At 28.1% G+C, this 22,533-nt stretch overlaps 1 protein-coding gene across 3 annotated transcripts in view; it reads right to left on the reverse strand.

Moving 5' to 3' along the window:
• Positions 1-12,527, reverse strand: part of LOC129969640 (N(4)-(Beta-N-acetylglucosaminyl)-L-asparaginase-like) — a 28,672-nt gene extending 16,145 nt beyond the window's left edge. Inside the window, exons 1-4 of one of the 3 annotated variants that reach the window (XM_056084291.1) lie at positions 12,452-12,492; positions 12,215-12,315; positions 10,937-11,093; positions 9,000-9,112 (exon numbers count right to left, since the gene is read on the reverse strand). In XM_056084291.1, the coding sequence (XP_055940266.1) occupies positions 9,000-9,112; positions 10,937-11,093; positions 12,215-12,281 (337 nt within the window). In that variant the 5' untranslated portion in view covers positions 12,282-12,315; positions 12,452-12,492. The other 2 variants (XM_056084292.1, XM_056084290.1) reach the window with 2 other exon arrangements.
• Between the last annotated feature and the right edge of the window lie 10,006 nt (positions 12,528-22,533).

Genomic DNA, 22,533 nt, shown 5'->3' on the forward strand with positions numbered 1-22,533 from the left:
ATTGTATGGCTTTTCCCACAGAACTAATATGCTATATCAGTAAATTCTTTTCTAAAGCTATATAAGTTCAGAATACTTTCTCATGCTTTCTTTTTTTCTGCTTTTTTAGTCATTTTGCAGCAGTGCACTTGTCATGGCTTTAACAACTAAAAACATCTAGACAAGATTTAAATTGGACTATTCCTTTAAAATTATGAAGTTATATTACAACTAGGGATTGCAATACCGTACCAAAATTTCAATACCGGTATTCGGTATTTTCTAGATCTTAATACCGAAGTAAGTACCGAGTATGGTAAGTGTAGCAAAAAATAATTTTTATTATTTGTAAGATTTTTGAATAATTCATCTTTAAATAATATTTGTTTGTGGTATCTAAATTGTATTACAACATATGATTAGTCTAAGGTAAGATGGACTAGATGTTTCAAAATTTTGGATGCAAATTAAAAGGGATGAGCTCTAATCACGTTATTATTTATGATATTAAATAAAGTATTCAAGTACTGATGGGCATCGCCCAGTGGAGATAGCTCTATTGACAGGATAAAGATTTCAGTTACTCTCTTATACCTGTTTTTTTTTGTGAGGTTATAGAGCAAGTCTCATTAATGAAGATAGGTTCATTAACAATGAAGCTAAATTTTTTGTCAGGATTATCTTTTTGCAGAAGTTACTATATAGTTATAATATATATCATCTATTGTTTTTATCTGTTATACTTTTACAATATGAAATATGCATCAGTGTTGGCAGCTACACATTTGAACAGTTTCTCTTATTTCTTCTGTAAAATGTATTACTTATTTTTTTTAAATTTTTAAAAAAATGTTCTTCTTTGCCATTCTTATATTTTATCATTTCTGAATTTAGCAAGAGCTGGCATTTGTTGTTCTTCCCTTTAATTATAACTATGCATTGTATGGTGATTTGTATTTTCATAGATATGTTTTGTCACCCTATAAAATAGGGGCAACCGGTGTGTTAAAAATAAGTTAATCTGTTATTGATGAACTCAGTGATCTAGATTAGCCAAAGAAAGGGTATACATTCTTATAAAATCTTAATACTAAATAGTGTATAAGGGTTTTTCAGTGATTCTTTTATCCAATAAAAATTAATTGTAACTTTATTTTTAAACTTTAATTTAAAATTTTGAATTTCAATTAGGATTTATTGAAATCATGGCATATTATACTTTTTAATGTATAATGTATTAATGTACCAAAGCATTTCAAAAAATTTGAATTTTATTCAACTTTCAAGACACATTTTAACACATTTTCTATAACTTCTGCTTCTTATTGAAAAAATAAAATGTATTGATTGTTGAAATTCTTGTATATTAAATGTGATTATTACTTGAAGAATGAAGAAATATTTAATATTTGCAATTTTCACCCCCGCCCAAACAGCTATTTTACATCCAATCAATTGTACATTGATTGTAATTAGGGATTGCAATATCGGACCAAAATTTCAATACTGGTATTCAGTACTTTTAGATCTTAATACCGCGATACTGGTTTTAATACCAGTATTAGAAATTTTAGAATACTTTAGGTGTTTCTTTGTTTTATTTCCCAGTTTTATTAGTGTAAATATCACAAAAAATAATTTGTAACCTATAAATTATAACAGTACATAAAGAATCACAAAAAAATAAAGGAACATCTTATTTATTTAAATCACAAAAAAGTGTAAATATTTCTATTCAGTTTGTGGTACTATTACAAATTTTTGAAAAGTGATCTTAAAAAACATAATGCATCAATTATACTGTCATTAAGACTGAAAAGAAATTTTGTGCAAAAATTACGAGCTGTCGAAAACACTCTTTCGGCATCTAAGCTTGTTGGTGGTACTGTTAGCAATGCATGATATACTTTTTCCAAGTATTTACCTATAAATCTCTCATCTTCTAAATCAATTTCTCGTCAGATGGTTTTGGATATAGCTGATTTCTGTATTGTATTTTAGTTCGTTGAAATTTTATTATTTATTGCTTATTCTAATTTTTGTTCAAGAGACAATTACTTTTCACTATCGACATTAGTATCATCATAATCTTCGATAACTGAACCGAATTCTTCTGAATGTGGATAGGTTTGTGGGTAAAAAATTTTAAGGAAATTTACTATAAACTTAATCAGATTTGAATTGGTTATTTTATTTTCTTCTTTTTCATTTTCATTTTTAAAATCATTATAATTATGTAAATACCATAAGACATTTTCTATTTCGATATGCCTTTCTTCTGTGCGATTTTTGAATGCAATATATAATCTTCAGATAGTGATGCGTGCTGTTAGGAGTAAATGGTGCCAACGTGTTTTAAAATCTTATATTAACATATATTCTGTTTTATTTTCAGTTAGTATGTATTTTATTAATATGTCATCTTTTATAGAGGAACGTTTAAATATCTTAACAATTTTTCGAACTTAATAAATTATAGGAAGCAATGCTTGATAGGTTAATATTTCATCCTCATTAACAATAACTTCTTCAACAATTACATTGTCATTATCTTCATTGTCAATATCACTCTCACTCTTACTCTTTTCAAAGTTGGAATCCGAAGTTTCTATATCCACAGTATTTGGATTCTTCTGTTCTTTATTTTTTTGGTATAATACATCTATTATTCCTAACTGAATTCCATGAGCATAGCACAATTGCTGATTTGCACCAATCAACTTTCCAACTTTTTTCATAGCTGTTGCTCCATCAGTCGTTATGGATACAGTTTCTTCTTTCAGGGATAATCCATGTTTCGCTAATTTAGATTTAAGCAATTAATTAAGCCATTAATTAGTTAATTAATTTCACCCGTTAGGGAGACATAAAAACAAAAACGTATACTATTTTGCTATGTTGCTATGCTCCCTGAACGTATAGCAGAGACAATTTTAAAAATTTCTAGTAAATACCGAAAAACCGGTATTACAAAATTGTACAAATGGCTCAAAATACTAGTATTCGGTATCCCGGTATTGCAATCCCTAATTACAACAATGTTAAAGAACATCATGTCTGTTTTTTCCAAGAATGCTTCTCTCTCATTTGAACTACACAAACATATATATATATATATATATATATATATATATCATAATAATTTCACTTTAACCATGTTCATAAAATTATTTTCTATCCACTTAAATTTTGAATAAAGATAAAAGAATTGTACTGAAAACCATTGCATTTTCATAAGATGATTTGAATGTAAATGTATGATAATTAATTACATAATCTATGGCATGAATTGCATGATTAATTGCATAATTCATAATATAATTTAATTGTGGTTGAACTGTACATGAAGAATTCATCTTGAATCCTAGAATAGAAGGGCAAAGAAATGTTTCAAGACTGTTCTGAAACTTATAGATGGTTAATCTTCAAGTAGGGAAGTTGAAATCTGACAAATGATTTTAAAGCAGCACTGGACGAACTAATAACCCTGCCACAAAGCAATCAGAGACACCAGTCTCAGGTCTTCTCATGCTTATTCTTCTCTTAACATGAAAGAACCCAAATTATTATTAATTAGCTGTTTCTAAACATAAATTATCATGTAATCTAAAGAAATATATATTGAGTAGTTTGTAAGTAACAAATTCAGTAATTTGTGTTTTTCATAGTCAAAGGTAGAGCCTGAATTATTATTACTCTTTTCAAGTGTTAAATTTAATAAAATTAAAAGAAAATGCTTTGAAGAATACTTGAATTAGCCTCTAAACGTATACTGATCTGAAAGCTTATTTGCATTACAAGAGAAAAAGCAAAGAAAATGCGATAAGGTCCACATTTAGACAATAGACCATTTAAATTAACATAATACATTCACTTAAAATAACAGCGACAAAGATTTTTTTTTTTTGTTTATTATCGTATTAGCATTAAAGTTATGTCTTTATATATGAAATATTTAGTACAAGAACCACAACAAAATAACTACTGACTTTTCGAATGAAATTAGTAAAATGACAGAAAAAAACAGTATGGGACTTTTTAATGAATGCACCTATTTGTGATTGTGTGCATTACATTTCAATTTAGAAAAAAAATCGACATTGGAAGTTTTTATTTTTATTTATTTATTTTATTTTATTTTTCTTTTTAAAAATCCCAATACAAATTTATTCAATATCAAAAATTAAACTTACAAGCAAATCTAAACTTGACATACCACCCAAGAATTATACAGTTGTAATTAATTATAGCATAGATTTATGAAAATAATATAAATGTCCCTTAAATTATTAAAAGCAAAAAAAAAATGAAATGCTGAATTTGCAAGAAAAAAATCAAACGAGTAATGATGACAATTCAAATACTGATGATGGCTATATAAGACATAAGATTGAAGCAAGATTGCAAGCTCAACATTTTATGTGTTATTGAAGTTTATGTTGAATGTATTAAAAAAAACCTAATAAACTTTTGTGTGCCTGAAAAATAGGATTAAAGGTAAATCTGTAATAAAAATACTAGTAAAATGAGGGAAAGAGAGGGCACGAAATATGAGCCATAAAACAAATAGATCAACTATCTTATAATGCAGCAAATTTTGTAATAATTTTTTATGTAAAAACATCAATTTCTTAAATAAAGACTCAAATGATCAAAAAAAATCAAACAAGGGTAAAAAAAATTAACAAATGACATTAAATTTCTTTTATGAAATGAAATTGATAAAAACAATGAAAATGACATTAAATGTCATTTAAGAAAGCTAATGAAATCAAATAAATATATGTTATTTTATGATGCAGAAAATGAAAGCATATCAAGTCCTAAATATAATGACTTACAATTAAAGAAATAAAATTTAAATAGTATTCTTGGTTTCATTTAGTTCCTTCTTTTTTTCTTTCATCTAATAACCATTCTAAGAGATTTATATTTTCTTTTTCTTTGTTAATTACATTCTATGTACATTATACATTTATATTTTAAGGCACAGTATCCTACCTAATTTAATACTAGTTGCCTTTGGCAACCACCTAAATTCTCAGGAATATTAATTATATTCAATTCCAGTTAAAATGTTTAAATATATTTTCATATCCATGATTCTATCAAATTGTCACACATAATAACAGCGGATTTTTTGTCTTACATATGTTCTCACTATAGTGTACATAAGCCTTTCTAATGAATATCAGCCCCATAACATCATAGTGCTATTAAAAACATAAATGCATGTCTATTTTTCATATAATACACCTACATCTATCTTCAAAATGAAATAGTATTGTAACTTTTTTTTTTTTTTTTTTTTTCATCTTGTAAACTACACTAATATTAAACCAGGATTCTTCTTCTTTAGTTTCCAATAATGGAAGAAAATCATGAGATTAAATATTTGATGAAACAATGAAAATGATTCGAATTTTCAATGTAATTTATTACTGGAAACTAAGCAACAAAAATATTTTAAAGAAATGCCAAAATTTAGAAAAAAATGTGCCTATTATAAAATCATTATCATTTTTTTTAAATAGTGTAAAATTTACTTTTGTGCAATAATATTTTTAGAAGTTATCATGGAAAATGACAAAATTCAACTTAATTTTTAATAATATTCTACTCAAATTTTTTTTTAAAAAAAAAAATTGCTTTTAGGTTCATATTTTCATTTTCAGGGTACATCTCTACCAAATTAAGAAGTTATAAGCCAACCTGTCAGGTCTGTAGATTGCAAACACACAGATACATTTATCTTTATTATTAATGTTGTCACACATCTTGGATTTCCCAATTCCTGTTGTCTTTTCTAATTAATTAACTTGTTATTGAGTTGGCAACGAAAAGAATAGAAGAATTAGAATTCATCCATGTTTACATTGTTGAAAAGCACCATGTACACAATGTTAATAAAATAGTTTATATAAAAGAATCTACTTCAGTCGCAACAATTAAAAAATTAGATGCTGTCCATAATATAATAATAAAATAAATGACTGATTTAATATGTTTGCAGTTTTACAAAAACTATTTCACTTGAAATAAATTAGACTTTTTGGAAGAAAAAGAATAGTTTAATTAAAGAAGAGTGTATTAATTAAGATATTATTTTTCATTCTTAGTCATATTAATAATAAAAGAATATATGTTAGTGTATATCTACATGATGAGTTTGATCAACTCACCTATAGCAACCCTGTCCCATCTCTAACTGCTTGCGAGTTATGGCAAATAAAGCACGTATTCTGCATAAAGTAAGCTTGTATTCTGAAAGGATGGTTTAAATCCTTTAAGGTGACACCAGTTTCATGAAAATACATAGATTTACAGCCGAGTAAAAAGCGCTGAAACGTTGGCTAAATTCAAAATCGAAATGTCACTACTGATTTTAATTCTGAATTCCGAAAAAAACGCACAAGCTACAATTCATCAAATTTACCAAAAATTTGCCCATACCATAGGCTTTCGTATGAGAATACCATAAACCATATACAGTGGCTCAAACAACTGAGAGTACATCTTGCTTTCACTTGATAAATTCAACTTTCAATCTAAATAACTTATTACCAAAAAGTGCAAACATGCTTTTATTTTTACATGCAACAAACGGTTTAATTTAAAGTAAAAATAAAGAACAATCAATGAAAAATTTCTAAATTGAAAAGTTTCAGAAGCATTTTAAATAAACATATGCAGATTTTTGCCCCAAAAAATTGAGAATAAACCATTGAAATTTTTGTAATATCTTGCATAAAAAGAAATTGTCAATATTTAGTTGCATGTCTTTTGGCTTTTATAATGGCCTCTAAACGTTGTGGTGCAGATTCGACCAATTTTTGGTGGTATCTGAAGATATTTTACCCCATTCTTCTAGCAAGACTTGTTTTAAATTGGTTTTGTTTCAAATTTTATGTTTTTTATGTTGTGCTCATAGATTTTCAAAGACAATGATGTCAGGGAACTGTGGTGGTGGTGTGTGTAACTGCTGTTTACATTGAAACAGACACCAGATTTTGACGTTACATGTAGCATCGTGTACGTGGTCGGTGTTCAGACTGAAAATGAAATTTCCATCTAAACCCAAATTTTTAGCACTTTCTTTTAGTATATCCAGTACATTAGCTGCGAAGTATATCTAAGTAAATTATATGTTTTATCTGCAGAAGTAAGTAATCCATATGCTGCAGAAATTTCTTAAATCGTAGGCAGAAGTGTGAGTGCTGAAACTGTGTGAAATGTAATTAGACAAGCTGGATACAAAAGTCGAGTTGTTAAAAAGAAACCGTTCCTCAGTTTGCAAAATCAGAAAAAGCATTTGGAGTTTTCAAAAATACATCAATCAAAGACCAATTATTTTTGGAAGAAAGTTATATTTAGTGATAAACAACATTTTTGGCAGTGACAGCCATCACACAGTATGGAGAAAACCCAATACTGCTTTGGATCCAAAAAATTTACGTTCTACAGTTTAACATCGTGGTGACTCCGTTATGATTTTGGGTTGTATGGCTTCATCTGGGGAAGGAAATTCAGTTTTTATAGATGGCATTATGAACCATATGATTTACTTGAATATACTTTGCAGCAATTTAAAAGGAGGTACTAAAAATTTGGGTTTAGATGGAAATTTCGTTTCCCAGTAGGACAATGACCGCAAACATACTGCATGTAACATCAAAATGTAGTATCTTTTTCATTGTAAACAACAGTTACATGCACCACTGCAGTCCCCTGACAACACTCTCATTGAAAATCTATGGGTCACATTCGAAACAGCAGTCCAAAAACACAAAATCAAAAACAAAACCCATTTACAATAAGTGTTACAAGAATAATGGGGTAAAATATCTTCAGATACCACCAAAAATGGGTCGAATCGGTACCTCGATGTTTAGAGGCCATTATAAAAGCCAAAAGACATGCAACTAAATATTGACAATTTGAGGCAAAAATCTGCATATGTTTATTTAAAATGCTTCAGAAACTTTTCAATTTAGAAATTTTTCGTTGGTTGTTCTTTACTTTTACTTTAAATTGAACCATTTGTTATGCGTAAAAATAAAAACATATTTGCACTTCTCGGTAATGTGTTATTTAGGTTGAAAGTTGGATTTATTAAGTAAAAGTAAAGTGTACTCTCAATTGTTTGAGCCACTGTAAGTGTTTTATTTCAGGAAAAATTAGGTCTTTCGTTGGCAATGCATTTTGGAAATCGGTGTTCATTGAAAGAGATATTTGACAAAAAGTCGCCAAACAAAACAATTAAAGATAAATGGAATGTACGCAAATCCGCTATGAACATTTTTGGATGAGCAGATGTATTGTAATTTACTTGTGCGAGTATCACACACACTGGTACAAGGCAAGAGAACTACTGATGGCATCATTCAACTCGTCCGATTTTTTTTTTCACGTAGTGTTTATTACTACTTGCCTCTTAATGGGTATGTCTCATTTTACATATGAAGAGTATTCATTTTGTGTACGAATTTTGAAATGGTAACTCTCGAGGAGCCAAAATAGCCGACTGTGGTTTGTTTAGTAAGATCTTTGAAGAAAAGTAAGAATCACTGATCCATCTTGATTGGCGCACATTCAATTTATTGTATGTTCCAGTTTTTGGTAAATTTCACAAATTGTAGTTTGTACGGTTTTTCAGAATCAAAAAAATGTGGCAAAATTTCGAATTTCGCCAACGTTTTAGCATTTATTATTCGGCTGTAAATCCATGTATTTTCACGAAACTGGTGTAATCTTAAAGGATTTAAACCGTTCTTTTAGAATATGTCCTTACTTTACATGAAAATGTGCCCAAAGTGTTTTTAACTTAGATTTTACGTGATTTTGAGCAAAATCAATTTTTTTGCCATAACTCGCAAACGGTTGGAGATGGGACAGGGTTGCTATAGTATTTTATGATCCCCATGAGCTCTTTTCTCACTCACCTTTGTTTGTCAGAATTGATCAGTCTCACCCCGTATAAAAAAGAATATTACCTATAAGTAGAAAAAGAAAAGTCTCACCTTGTTCACCAACCAGTAAAGTATGCTCAGTATGTTCCAAAACTTTGCGAGCAACTGAAATTGCACTTTTAATTCTGCGAAGATCACCCACAGCACCAACATTATGTGTTATACTAAAAATAAAATATCAACATACAAAAATTAAGCAAGATCATGTTAAAAGATAAAAAGAATAATTACATTATAATTTATAATTAAATATTAACAAGTCTATTTATGGACTGGGAAAGAATAAATTCATCTTTGAGAAAACAGCAAATGCCCCCCCAAAAAAATGTAGAAATATAGAAACAATAGAAAAAACTTCAAACTTTCAAACTACAAAAAAAAAAAAAAAAACATTTAACAACATAATTAGAGGAGAGAATACTTATAATTTCTAAATTAATAGAAATGAAAAAAACAGCTACAACTATTAAGTTAAAGAAATTATTCAATTCACCCTCTCTAGATATAATAAAATAAAATTTTTACAAATGTATATTTTATTGACCATTCAAATAGTATTTCGTTTTTAAAATTATGAATCAATTTAAATTAAAAATAATAACTAAAAAGATCATTAAAGAAAAAAATTATAGATGAATGTGAATATAACCTTGAAACAAATACCATTATCATGATAAATTGCATAAAAGCTGAGAATTAGTAACATAAATCACAAAGTTTCAATTTAGTTCCTTTTAACTCATTGATGTACAAGGAGTATTTGGGGACAAACCTCATATTTTGACTTGTAGCTAAATGATGAGGACAATAACCGAGCCAGCAACTCATTCTACCAATTTTCATACCATATCAATGTGATGGCATCTAACCATTGAGGCAGCCTAGCATACACCAACCTCATACACAAAATGGATCTTCAGAAAACTCAAGTTTCAAATTGGAAATTTTTTGATTTAGCACCAGGACACTTCTGCCTTGATAAGCATCATCAATTTTCAAACAATAAAATTATTTTTAAATTAACATGAAACATACTGATTCATTTGATATAGACATTTAGAATTTAAACTATTGTATTAAGATATAGAATGAAAAGCTAAAAAAGGTACAAGAGTTGCACAAACAACTAGAAAATAATCATGTCAATTCTTTTATTGAATACTAGCTAACTGAGCCCACCAGCTAGTTCAATGGAAACATTCATTATATTAAATTTCAGATAAATAGTTCACAAATAACCAAGTCCAAGATTCCATCAATTTTTCTGACATTAAATTTATGTCAATTCTCTTACTTTTCTATTTATTGTTTGGAGATGTCCTATAACATTGTGGTGCTAAATATAAATATCTGACTCATCTATCTTCTAAATTTCGGGATATTGTAGTTTCACTTTTTTTATTTGTCTTACATTACACAGATATTAAACAGAATCTTTCTTAAACTTTCAATAATGAAAGAAAATTGCATGATTAAATATCTGATGAAGCAATAAAAGTGGTTTAAATTTCAGAACAATAATGTAATATAATGTTGTAAATTAAATAAAGTTTTTAAAATATTGCACAGCTTTAAAACTGGTACCATTAGAAAACATTATTTTCTAAATTTTGGAGAAATGTAAAATTTATTTTAGTGCAACACTATTTTCAGAAGTTATCGAGGGAAAATGTCGAAATGGAGCTTTTAATTAGTTGAAAATCTAATTAAAATTTCAAAAAAAATCACTCCAATGTACACATTCTTACAGTTCAAGATATATGTGCATCTTTCCTGTAGTACCAATATGCACACACACATAAACAAACATATTCACTTTCATTATTAGAAGAGATTATGTGTATTATTTTCTGGATAGAACGGAAAAGAAATATTTCAAATCTTAAGTATTAAATCATTTGCTTACAGTGAAAGAAATTTTATAACATACAGTTATATTATAAAAATTTGTAAATTGATATCATTCAAAACCACTAAGTTAAACTAACCCATCCATAATCATTGCATCAAGAGTGGTTTCTCCATTTTCATCAGGACTTCCACCATACCCTACAGTATGATCACACTGCTCAATTTCACATTGTGTACAACCTGCTTCAACTGCATCCAGAGCAGATCGTCCTTCATTAGAGACTACATTCCATGCTAGGACATAAAACAGTATTTACAACTTATTTAAATATAAATAAAGAATATTATATTCACTTCCAAACTTTATGAAGGGCATACAGCATATTTTAAACATAAACTACAGCATATTTTAAAACATAAATTTTGGTACTTGCAGGTATTTATAGCCCCTGAAATTTATAAGTAAACAAACAAGAAATACAACCAAGATCGTTTGATTTAAGTATAATGGAATTTGTGATATTTAAAAATTGACAAGTAAACTAAGAACATAAATATCCACAAGTACCAAACTTTTTAACAAACAATACTACACAAACCAATGCACATATTTATTTTTTAAATCACTTAATCAAATATTTTACTATTTTTAGTTGTTTTTTTTTAACCCTTCAACTCAACTCAATTCAAATCAAAAGAGTCTCCAAAAAAATTTACCTAATTGCCCACAAAATGTTTTTTACAATGGCTAAGTACATTTGCTTACTTGGATGGCATGTAATGTTTTTATTAAATTGTATTTCACCATTTTTTTATAAAAATTTTGTTAAAATATTCCATGTCTTTATACCGCCTTTACCTTATCCACATGATGTTATTTTATGGCCACTTTTCAAATATTATGTCTAAATGCAAAGAGAACAATTTCATAAATAAATTTCACTAATCTCAGAAAATTAACTAACAGCCATGAATAACTTACATTAACTAACAGTTATGAGAAAATGCATGCAATTTAAGGGGCAATTGTTGCGAAGAGACAGGAAAAATAGAATAAGATAATTTCTAAAACATTTCTTCACTATCATGATAGTGAAGAATACATTGAACATAATATATATATTGAACATAAGATACATTGATACAATTAATATGTATTGATAGTATATTAATTAATATAAAAACAATATATATTAATGTCATTGAAAAAAGCGTGCAAATGTGATATTTCTAGGTGTTACACTAGACTAAGCAATCATTTTAATTTCATATTCAAAGGCAACTAAATTTATATGAAAAGTGAAATATGAGTGTAATTTCAAAAGTTGTAGATTTCAATAAAAAGTTTTAAAAATGCTGCACAGAATCTTTTTCAAAAATCTGAGAAAATATATCGTTGCAAGTATTCAAATTACCTTTCGCAGTACCATTTGTAAATGCCCATGTATTAATGACTAAAGGTAAATTGAGTGAGTCACCCATATGCCAAACCAATAAAGTTGAAATGAAACAAATCCTGAAAAAAGCCATCATATACAATGCCAATAATACAATTTTCCAAGCGATATTTTTATTACAAACATTCAAATAAAACACTAGTTATCAACTAAACATGTTATCAGGCTTATTTCAAAACTATTTTTTTTTTTCACCTTTTTTTTATCACTTTTTCGGTGTTTTACTTCAATGTTGATAAACAAAACTTTCACGTGACACAACAACCTGTCGGAGTGAGTTGAGTTGATTTTTAGCAGTTATAAAATCATTAGTTTTAAAATTAATCGTTGATAGACAGATGTTTTATGCTATCAGTAACCATCTAAACTCGTATATTATTCAAAATATTACCAAATTTTGACAAACTTATTGCAATTCTTAGATGTTCCAGCGCGACAAAATCTAAGTTTCTAAATTGAATCATGAGTGCAGATTAGGGATGAAGAATATTTTCAGAGCGGTTATTACGTAACCAATATCAAAAGGTCACAAATACAAGTAATCAATACTTTTCAAAGAGGGGTGTAATTCAAATCCTTGATACGATCTTACTGATGATATTTCGATTACACGATAGAAAGTAACAATCGATACAATATCACTGAAATTTGCCGGAGCGGTGACTTCACTGCAAAGTAATAATCGATATGATCTGTCCAATGGAAGCTCTCGAAAGAAATCTGTGATTGGATTGAAAAGTGAACGGACCGGTTATTGGAATTATCGTATCGTATCATTGAATTGCATATCACTGAAATTTATCGGAGCGGTGATTTCACCGGAAAGTGCGAGGCTTCACTGGAAAGTGCGAAGTCACCGCTCCACTTTACGGGAGTGACCGATATTCGTATTTCATGATGCACTATTCCATACAGATCATTTTTAATTGCTCATGACATGATTGACATTGATTACATGTACTCTGTTTACTGCAGGCGCCATCTATTGGTAGAATATAGGACTAAAGTAAACATTTTAAAGAAATGACATATATTTTTAACTCATCTTTTCCAGAAAATGGTTCACTCTAATAAATAAATTAAGTAAATAGTTTTGAGGAAAAAAATAAAATTTAAGAAGTAAGCTGAAACAGATAAATTAATTCATTCACACGTTAATTAAATTAGTAAATTAAGTATTAATTACAATTAATAAATTTTATATTTAATATTAAGTAATAATTTTTAATTAATAATATGATTGAAATAACAGATATTTGGAACGCATATTTAAAAATAACAATAGCAATATTTTTTGTTATTCAAAAAATCGTGGATTATACATCTCTAGTGCAGATGGCATCCAATGATTGCTTTAGAAACTTATCAAATTAATAATTGGATGCAAAGATTACAAATAATCTGTAAACACTTCAAGTATTCTTTTAAGACCTAAATAAAAATTTTAGAAAATGAATAGTCTAAAAAGTCAGTTAACTGGTCGAACAAACTGGTCGCCAAAGGTGGCTAGATTTATAAATTTACTTCAAAATATAATTTCAATAAATAAAAACAGTAAAAAGTATTAATGTAACCATAAAATAATTATTATTAATTTTGAACACTAATTTTAGAATTTTATTTTAAAAGCATTTAGATTTTTATTTGTTTTATTCCAGACTTCAAGGAATTAATCATGACAAAATAAATATTATATTTTAATACAAATTATTCCACAATTCTTTTTCTCCATATTTGGACAAGGCCATGAACACCACAAATGTTTAGAATTTTTAGATCTATAGAAGCTATAGAAGACTACCTTTTTGATCAGTTTGGATGAAAATTTCGTATGGTTTCATGCTTTAGGTATTAAAATTATTAATCAAATTTTAACCATTTAATTCTTTACGTTTTGCAGTTATTATATTCATTTGTATTCGAACAAATAGACAGACAAATATTCGACGAATGTATTCCGCTCAAAATTTGATAGAAAATACAAATTTGGTTTAAACACTACATACCAAATTTCATCTGTCCAGCTCAAATTTTTTTTAATTATAATGTTTCTCAGACAGACAGATAATCAAAATTCCAATAGTAGTATTTTATTTATTTATTTAATTTGCTTTTTATTTAGTTATTTAAAGTTATGAAATGCATAAATTCCTCAGAGCCTCAAGTTTGAATTTTACTCGAGTTACAATAGTTTAATTTACAATAATTTCTCTTTGTATACTTTGCATAGAGAAAATGGAATTGAAGATCTTTCATGGCTTTTTAAATTATAAAAAGTATAATTTCCATTTTAATTTACTATCAAAGTAATATAAAGAAAGATAATGGGGTCAATTCACGGTCACGTGTCAGGTACCAAACAAACCGCTTCTGTTCAATTTTCAACCGTTCTGCGCATGTCGTGATGTCTGCCGATAACGTTGACACTGTTTACATTGTTGTTGACATTGTTTAGTAAATATTAAGCTAGCCGATCAATTATTAAAAACTTCTGATTTTTTTTTAAAAGATATTATTTTGAATTATTTTCTCCACATTTTCTTAGTTATATTAAAATTTTAATTAATATTTTCGATAGAATTATTGTTTATGCACAATTAACTAACATCGCTTTTTAATTCGTCTGGTGCCGCTTTATTCTTTCCTTTCCCACATCCCCCCACCCCCATTTTTTCATCCGAAGGATACATTTTGACAAATGACTATGGCAGTGTTTTTGAAAAATTACATATGTTCTTTTTACATATTATTTAAATAGTATTGAATGTTGAATTTTATGAATATAGTTCCCCCAGTTAGTTCTTTTTAAAAATAATTATTACTCTTAGATAAGTTAATATTTTAAAGCTTACTTATGAAATTATTGTATTTTTTTTCTTATGTAATTACTTTTATAAATATTGAGAGTTAGTTATTTGATGTTTTCAGTTTGCTTAGAAGAAAGAACATGAAACTGAAATTAGTATATATTGAATAAATTATGTTTACAATTTCAAATTATGAAATATAAAAGGTATGGATACCTTTTTTTAAATCTATGCAACTTATGAATAAATAATTTCATTTTAATTTGTAGAAATCATTAAAGGAAAACAAACAAAATCACGCTTTCATAATTTTTATTTACACATTACAAATATATATATATATATATAGAAAGAGAGATATATATAAAATATATGTGATAATTATTTGAAAAAATATGATCCAATGTATGTTTCAATGTACTCACTAATACAAAAAACTAAAAAAAAACTATTAATTATTTATCAACATTTATTTTTCTAGACACTTAGAAATAATATAAACACAGTATGACAAGAATGTTAATGTAAATGATGAAATCAATTTTATTCAACAGAAACATCCTAGATACTAAAGAACAGTTTTTTTTATCACTAATAAAAACATAATGTTGAACAGTATACTTTTAAAGCAGAACATTTATGAATTTTTTTTAAATGCTAAAGTTACATTGATAAAAATTAAATTGAACGAATATCATAAAATAAAACAAAAACATATAATAGAGTAAATTTAATAAACAACAATAAGGTCATGATATATATACATATATATATAGAGAGAGAAGTTAAATAGGATATAAAGAGGAGTTGAAAGAAACACTTTTATGCTTTCACAGAATTTTATAATTCAAAATTGATATGTTAAAGAAATAGAAAAAAAAAAGGGGGGGGGTGAAACATGCATGTAGCAATGAAGTTGGGAATAAAAATTATATAATAAATGCTGATATGGAAATTGATTTTCAATGAAAAGACCTTTATTTATTAAAACAGAAATCACTGAGGTGCACAGTGTTATAACAGGATATTATGATAACAGTGAATTTCAGTTTAAATACAATAAACTATTGACATTTCATTTTGAACAATAGAAAAGATGTTTGATATAAATTCACTTTGAATCCATCCCAAATCCCAAGATATGATTAATACGAAAGCTCTACATACAATGTCCTCATTTCGTTAACCTTATGCCAAAACATCAGGATTTATCGAAATGATTTAAATGCAATGAATTTTCATTTTGGTGATATAATATTGCTGAAAAATATATTTTTCAATCACTATTAATACTTAAAAGTTTTCTAGAAGCTAATTTCAAAACTGATTTTATTTTTGCCGAGTTGTTATTAGTTTTTCAAATAATAATTTTTTTTCATTATTTCAATACTGTCTGATGCCAAATGCCTACTGTTGATTCTGATTTACATATTTTTCTTAATGCTTATTTTATTAATTTTATCATCCACAGTAAAAAGTGTTTATTGTCAATCATACTGAGCATTGCACGTTTTAAATGCAAGTTTGTGCGGCAATAGTATTGCAGAAATTTTAATAATTGTCCTAATAATTTAATAATTTTAATAATGATTCCTATTTATTTTATAAGTGTGAAAGATTTTAATCATTACAAGATAAGAAAATAAAAAAAAAATTTTACAGAATTAAAAAAAATTTCTTAATTCTGTAAGCTTTTTTTAAGCAGCTTTTTCTTCCACCAAAGAAATTCTTTATTTACAGATCATATTATTGGGGCAATAACCGTATGTCAACGAATGCAAATGCATATATGCAAAAGAAGTATAACTAAATGTTTATCACACATTTAGGTAAATTACAGAGACCTATTTTATAACTTCTTGCACATTTAAATTGGGCCCAGCCAGTATTTATGATTTTATTTCTACAAATAATACAATTAACGAATACAGACGTGAAGATATTTCTCTTATATAATACATCGAAATTACTCAATGTTTCGACACTCATTTCAGAACATATATTTAATTTCTAATTACCTAACTCACTCTAAAGAAGTGTCTACACATCAATTGTCATTTAGGAATTAAGAACAAAATCTGAATCTCTCTGGATTAATTATAATTTGAAATAGACATAAGTCCTGTTAATATAGATCTCAATATCTCTACATTTCAATATACGTTTTTCTTTCTCGGTTATTTAAGATGGTCACAAAGTTTCCCCCTGGTTATAAAGAAAAATATCGTTAAAAAACATTATAATTTGGTATATAATTGTTCCAAAATCTTTTCTGTTCTTGTAATATTATAAAGACGATTATAAAACTTTTAATAAAAACATTTATGTCAGTAAATTTTAATGTAAGCACCCTTGGTAGTTCGAAGTACATCAGGACGGTGTTCCGATTCTCGTCGCATATTGTCCTATATTTCGGCCATCACACTAGACGCAGCATCTAGCTTTGAATATGCTAATATCTTCAGATGCTGTTCCAAAACCCTCTATCTTTTATTTAACCTCAAAAGAAAAAATCTAAGGGAGTAATATCGTGTGAGCGTGAGCATCACCGTCGCCATTTTCACCTTGACTTTGTTGGTGCCACATTGGTTACAATAGAATGTAAAATTCCCATTGCTGCCTTATTTGCGCCATTTATTAGATTAAAAAAAAGTTTTAAAAATAATATTCCATTGTAAAAGTTTTACTGCATTATATTCAATCATTCTTTTGCAATAATTTTTGATAATCAGGGGAAGATTTTGTAATCACACAGTATAATAAGCCCAAAATAAATCTTATTCTCCCTACCTATTTGCATATCACAAATGAAACCGAGATGGAAATCCTAACAATATGTATGAATTGGTAATGTTTATAACTGTAAACTGCTTAGCGCCATAGTGTAAAAATCATTCAAAAGCTCTACAGAATAGACAATTGTACCGACTATAACCAAATTTAACTGGTATTTACTTTTTAGATACAGTAGACTCCCGATTATCCGCGCCTGCCGCACTTAAGTTTTTTTTTTTTTTTTTCCAAGCAAAGAAAAAATGCTTCCAAAGCAAGAAGCAAACACGAATGACTGATTTCTTCAAAAAGATGTAGTTTTACAGTTATGCTTTTGTAATTACATAATACATTACCGTATTAAAACAGTACATATGTATTCATTTTTCTGTGTATCCTTGACGCCTCTCGTAAGTACAAAGCACTTTTCTATTTTCATTAACAAAATGCATTTTAGATTAGTTTTGAGTGATTTACTAAAATAGTAAGCATTAGTTAAACATTTCCTGCTGTTTATTTTACGTTTTATTGTACATAAAACGATTTTTCAAAGTTGGAATTTCTTTTTTCTCTTTTGCTATACCCGTTTTTAGCTTTTTTTCGGATTATCCGAGATTTTTGTTATCAGCGGCGGCCGCGCCACCCGATTCCGCGGATAATCGGGAGTGTACTGTAGTTGGCTTACCAAGTAGAGGACTTTCCAAAACGTAAATATAATTTTTATTAAAACTCAGGATTTTTTTTATCTCGAGTCCCCAAGACGATCTTGCGTCATCTTGAATCATTGAATCAAACATTTTCCGACAATTAAGTAAAAACGATTATTGTGTTTTAGCTGAGTTTCAAATTTAAATTATTTTTCTTAGAGGTTTGAAATTATTTTCAATTTATTCAAAACGCAAAAAGAATCAAGAATCTTTTACGTGTTATTTATTATTGCCAATCGTCCGTCAATTATTGTTTCGTCTTGCTATCGTATTGCTTTCTTTTTGGCATCTTAATGTGGATCTTTTTCTTTCATCAATTTAAAACAACCTTTTAATGTGAAATTTAAATTTTTCATGAAAAAAGCTTTTTACTTTTCAATTAGATATTTCTTTACAAGGAAAATTTCTCAAATAAAATTTAAATTTCCCTTGTTGGTTTTTTTTAAAGGAAAGTATAATGTATATTGAAATCCAATTAGTTTTGATGTAGTTGGTACAAGGTTCTTATTAAATCGCTATCATTTAGTAACTTCAACTCCATTCCACATTGTCATTTTAATTTTAAAAAATAAATCTTTCTTAATTTCTAATTAGTTAAAACAAGGATTTAAAAAATTGCATGAAAATCGCGCCGAGGTGCACTAATTAGAAAGATCACCTTAGTTTCATTCTGTTCGCTGTTCGATTCCTTATGAAATTTGAAAAGGAAATGAAACGTCTGAGCGGAATTTAATCTTCTTATTATTTCGATTCAAAACTAAATTCCTCTTCCAGTATCATCCCCTCAAATATTTATTATGAATCTGTTTATTATTTATCTAAATTTATTCCTTAAATTCATTCAGTCTTCAATCTATTTTTGATTCACAAATTTCAAGAGATTTTTGTATCGATTTATATATTCAGTACTTTTTAGGATTAAGATTTGTTCCAAAGATTTAATCTTATTACTGACAACTCGCCTTTCGCTACCAGTTGGTTCCCCAGGTGATATTCTGTATATTTAATTTTATTTAAATCATTTAGATATATGTTGTTGTTGTTTCTAATGGCACTTGTTATAGACAAGCCCACTGACTTTAGAAGTCAGTGAGTTTAAGCCAAAGGTGCATCTCTTGTTTTTTCAGTAGCGCCATCTAGGTTCAAGAGTACTACTTAGCTACACATACGTCACAACCCTTTTTACGGGGCGGACATCATTCATGCATTTCATTCCCTCATCCACCTGACCTGACCACCCCTGACCTGAATCACCCCTGATCCAGTACCTCTAGTGGTATTACTCTCGACATGGAGGACTTTCGAACCACGACAGATTTATACGTGCACCAGCCACCACACACATACACACACGGAGAGTCTTCGGCCGGCCGGGTTCGAATGCGCAACTCAAGGGACGGAGCCCTACCAACCAGGCTATCCCGGCCTATATTTAGATATATTCATGTCCATGACTTCGTCAAATGATTAGATATTAAAGTCCTGTCATTTTAATTGCCTTTCAAATGGTCTGTCCACCATGTACATGAATCTTTATAACGAAGACCAGTACCAAGACATCATCGCACTATTAAAAAAAGTAAATGTGCAGTTCATCATTCTTCTAATTTTCGCAATGATGCAACTTCACTTTTTTATTTATCTTGTAAACAACGCATATATTAAACAGATTCCTTCTTCTTTAGCTTTTAACAATGGAAAAAAAATCAGATGATTTCTAAATTTAATGAAATAATGAAAATGGTTTGAATTTCAGGACAACAATGCTTCATCTATTGTTAAAAAATAGGCAAAAAGTATTTTTTTTTAATTGCCAAAATTTAGAAAAACCTGTGTGCCTATTAAATTGGTAAATTAGAAAGTCAAATTTATAAATTTTAAAAAGGCATGAAATTTATATTTGGGCAATAAAATTTTTGGAATTATAGCGGGAAAACATTAAAATTTAATTTAATTTTAATTAACTCTACAAAAACATGAGGTATTTGTTTCAATCGTATGCCAACTGTTATTAGTCAAAGATCTCACGCCAATAAACTATTTCGTAACTAAAATTTAACTATATTCGCCAAAGGTATGCGATTAATACACAAGTACTGAAAAGGAGCTTGTAGCGTCTACTTTTCCTTTAAGGGTCATTTCTTGCGAGGGCGGTAAATCCTCCAGAAGGGGGGGGGGATATTGTGATCTTAACTGATTGAGAGTTTTCTTGAGGCAATAATTCCTGATTTCCCAACTGTTCAAAAGTAATCCAATCCGTGGATTTCGTGCGGAAATAATTCGTGATTTCACAACTACGAATGTTGAAGAGTTTCAAAGAAACCATGAAAATTTTGGAGGGGAATTGCAGGAAACGGCACGAAACATCCGTGAAAGAATTCATGAGTTTTAAATGTGTCTTCATCCTTGCACCAAACATGAACGCATGTTGTTGTAAAATACTAGTCCCATTTGACGACCGGCTTGCCATCCTAGATTATACATTTTTCAGACTATTAAATGATTAATATGAAATGCTTTTTTTAAATTTCGGTTTATATGATACAACTTAAAAATATGAATTTAATTGAATCAATCTGCAGCAAATCATTGTGGGTATAAATTAAAACGGGCAGGTACAATTCGGTGTTAACGACAAACCAAAGAGCACCAAGAAAAAATTTCGCCAAATTATAAAAATATATTAAAATGTATCATTATTTACTAGCCGCTTTTGAATACAGGTACAATTCTGTTTTAACGACAAACCAAAGAGCACCAAGAAAAAATTTCGCCAAATTATAAAAATATATTAAAATGCATCATTATTTACTAGCCGCTTTTGGCGACCAGTCGGTTCGTCAATCTTAATGCTCTTTAAAATTTTCAATTAAATGTTTTTTATAACTTGTCTTTAATAGCTTCTTGATCAAAATATTTTTAAGCTTCAAATTTTGATAGTCATACAATTCACTAATACTGTAATAGAGGTCTTGCGCCATAATGTACTATGTATCTCTTTAATTTTCTCTCCACCCCAGTAAAATTTCAACTTTAAATTAAAGTGGAAATGATTAAACTGCAATTAATTAAAAAAATAATTTTTTGTTAAAACCAAAATTCTTTTTAAAGTATGAGTATTGAAAGCAGAGTCATTCAACGTTTAAGTCTTATGTGTGCCACAAAATAATTTTCATATTTAATGTAATATCTCAAGAATTATTCAACAAAAATTTCTCAGATTCATCATAAAATTCAGTTTTTAATTTTACATTAAAAACGATTTAAATGACGTGTATAATAATATTTTATTTTGTTTCGTTCTATGAAAATATTTTTAAAAATTATAAAATCTACTTTGTTTTCAGTCCTTTGGTCCTAAGGAATTATATTCTGCGAAATATTCTTGACACTTCAACTTTTAAATAAATAAGTGAACACTATTTTTTGCTGTGAAATCTGATCGAATCATAAAGTTTTGAATATTTCTTTTTTAAAACAAACAACATGCTCATAATCTTAGACCGGTCAGTCTTGATAAACCCTAAGAGATGATATCTTCTTTGAGATGTCGTTGAAGTGATCTAAAATCGACCATTTTCATCGAATAGTGATATTCGAATTTTTCATAAATCAGTCAAATTTAGTGACTGATTTAGTTTTTAACTCTTTTTCATAAAAATTTAAGTATCTCAAGAATATTTTGTTAAATATGATTCATAGAGCAAAGAATCAAGATGGAAGCTAAATATGCTTCATATATTTGAGCACTTTTAGGCTCAAGATGCATACAATATAATTATTTACTTCCTTTAGACTATTTTAATACATGTATTTCTGTTATTAAAGGTTCACAAATTAGACGTTGGGCCCTGAATTGAATGGATACATATTAAACCATGTTTGTCTTAAATAAAGCTGATTTATTGAATTAATAATATAGATATTGTAAATGACAAAAGAAAAGTTCTTTTAATTTACTTTTTAGAAAATATCATATTTTGTATTTATT

This window comes from Argiope bruennichi, chromosome 5 (assembly GCF_947563725.1).
Source record: "Argiope bruennichi chromosome 5, qqArgBrue1.1, whole genome shotgun sequence".
Lineage (NCBI taxonomy): Eukaryota > Metazoa > Arthropoda > Arachnida > Araneae > Araneidae > Argiope > Argiope bruennichi.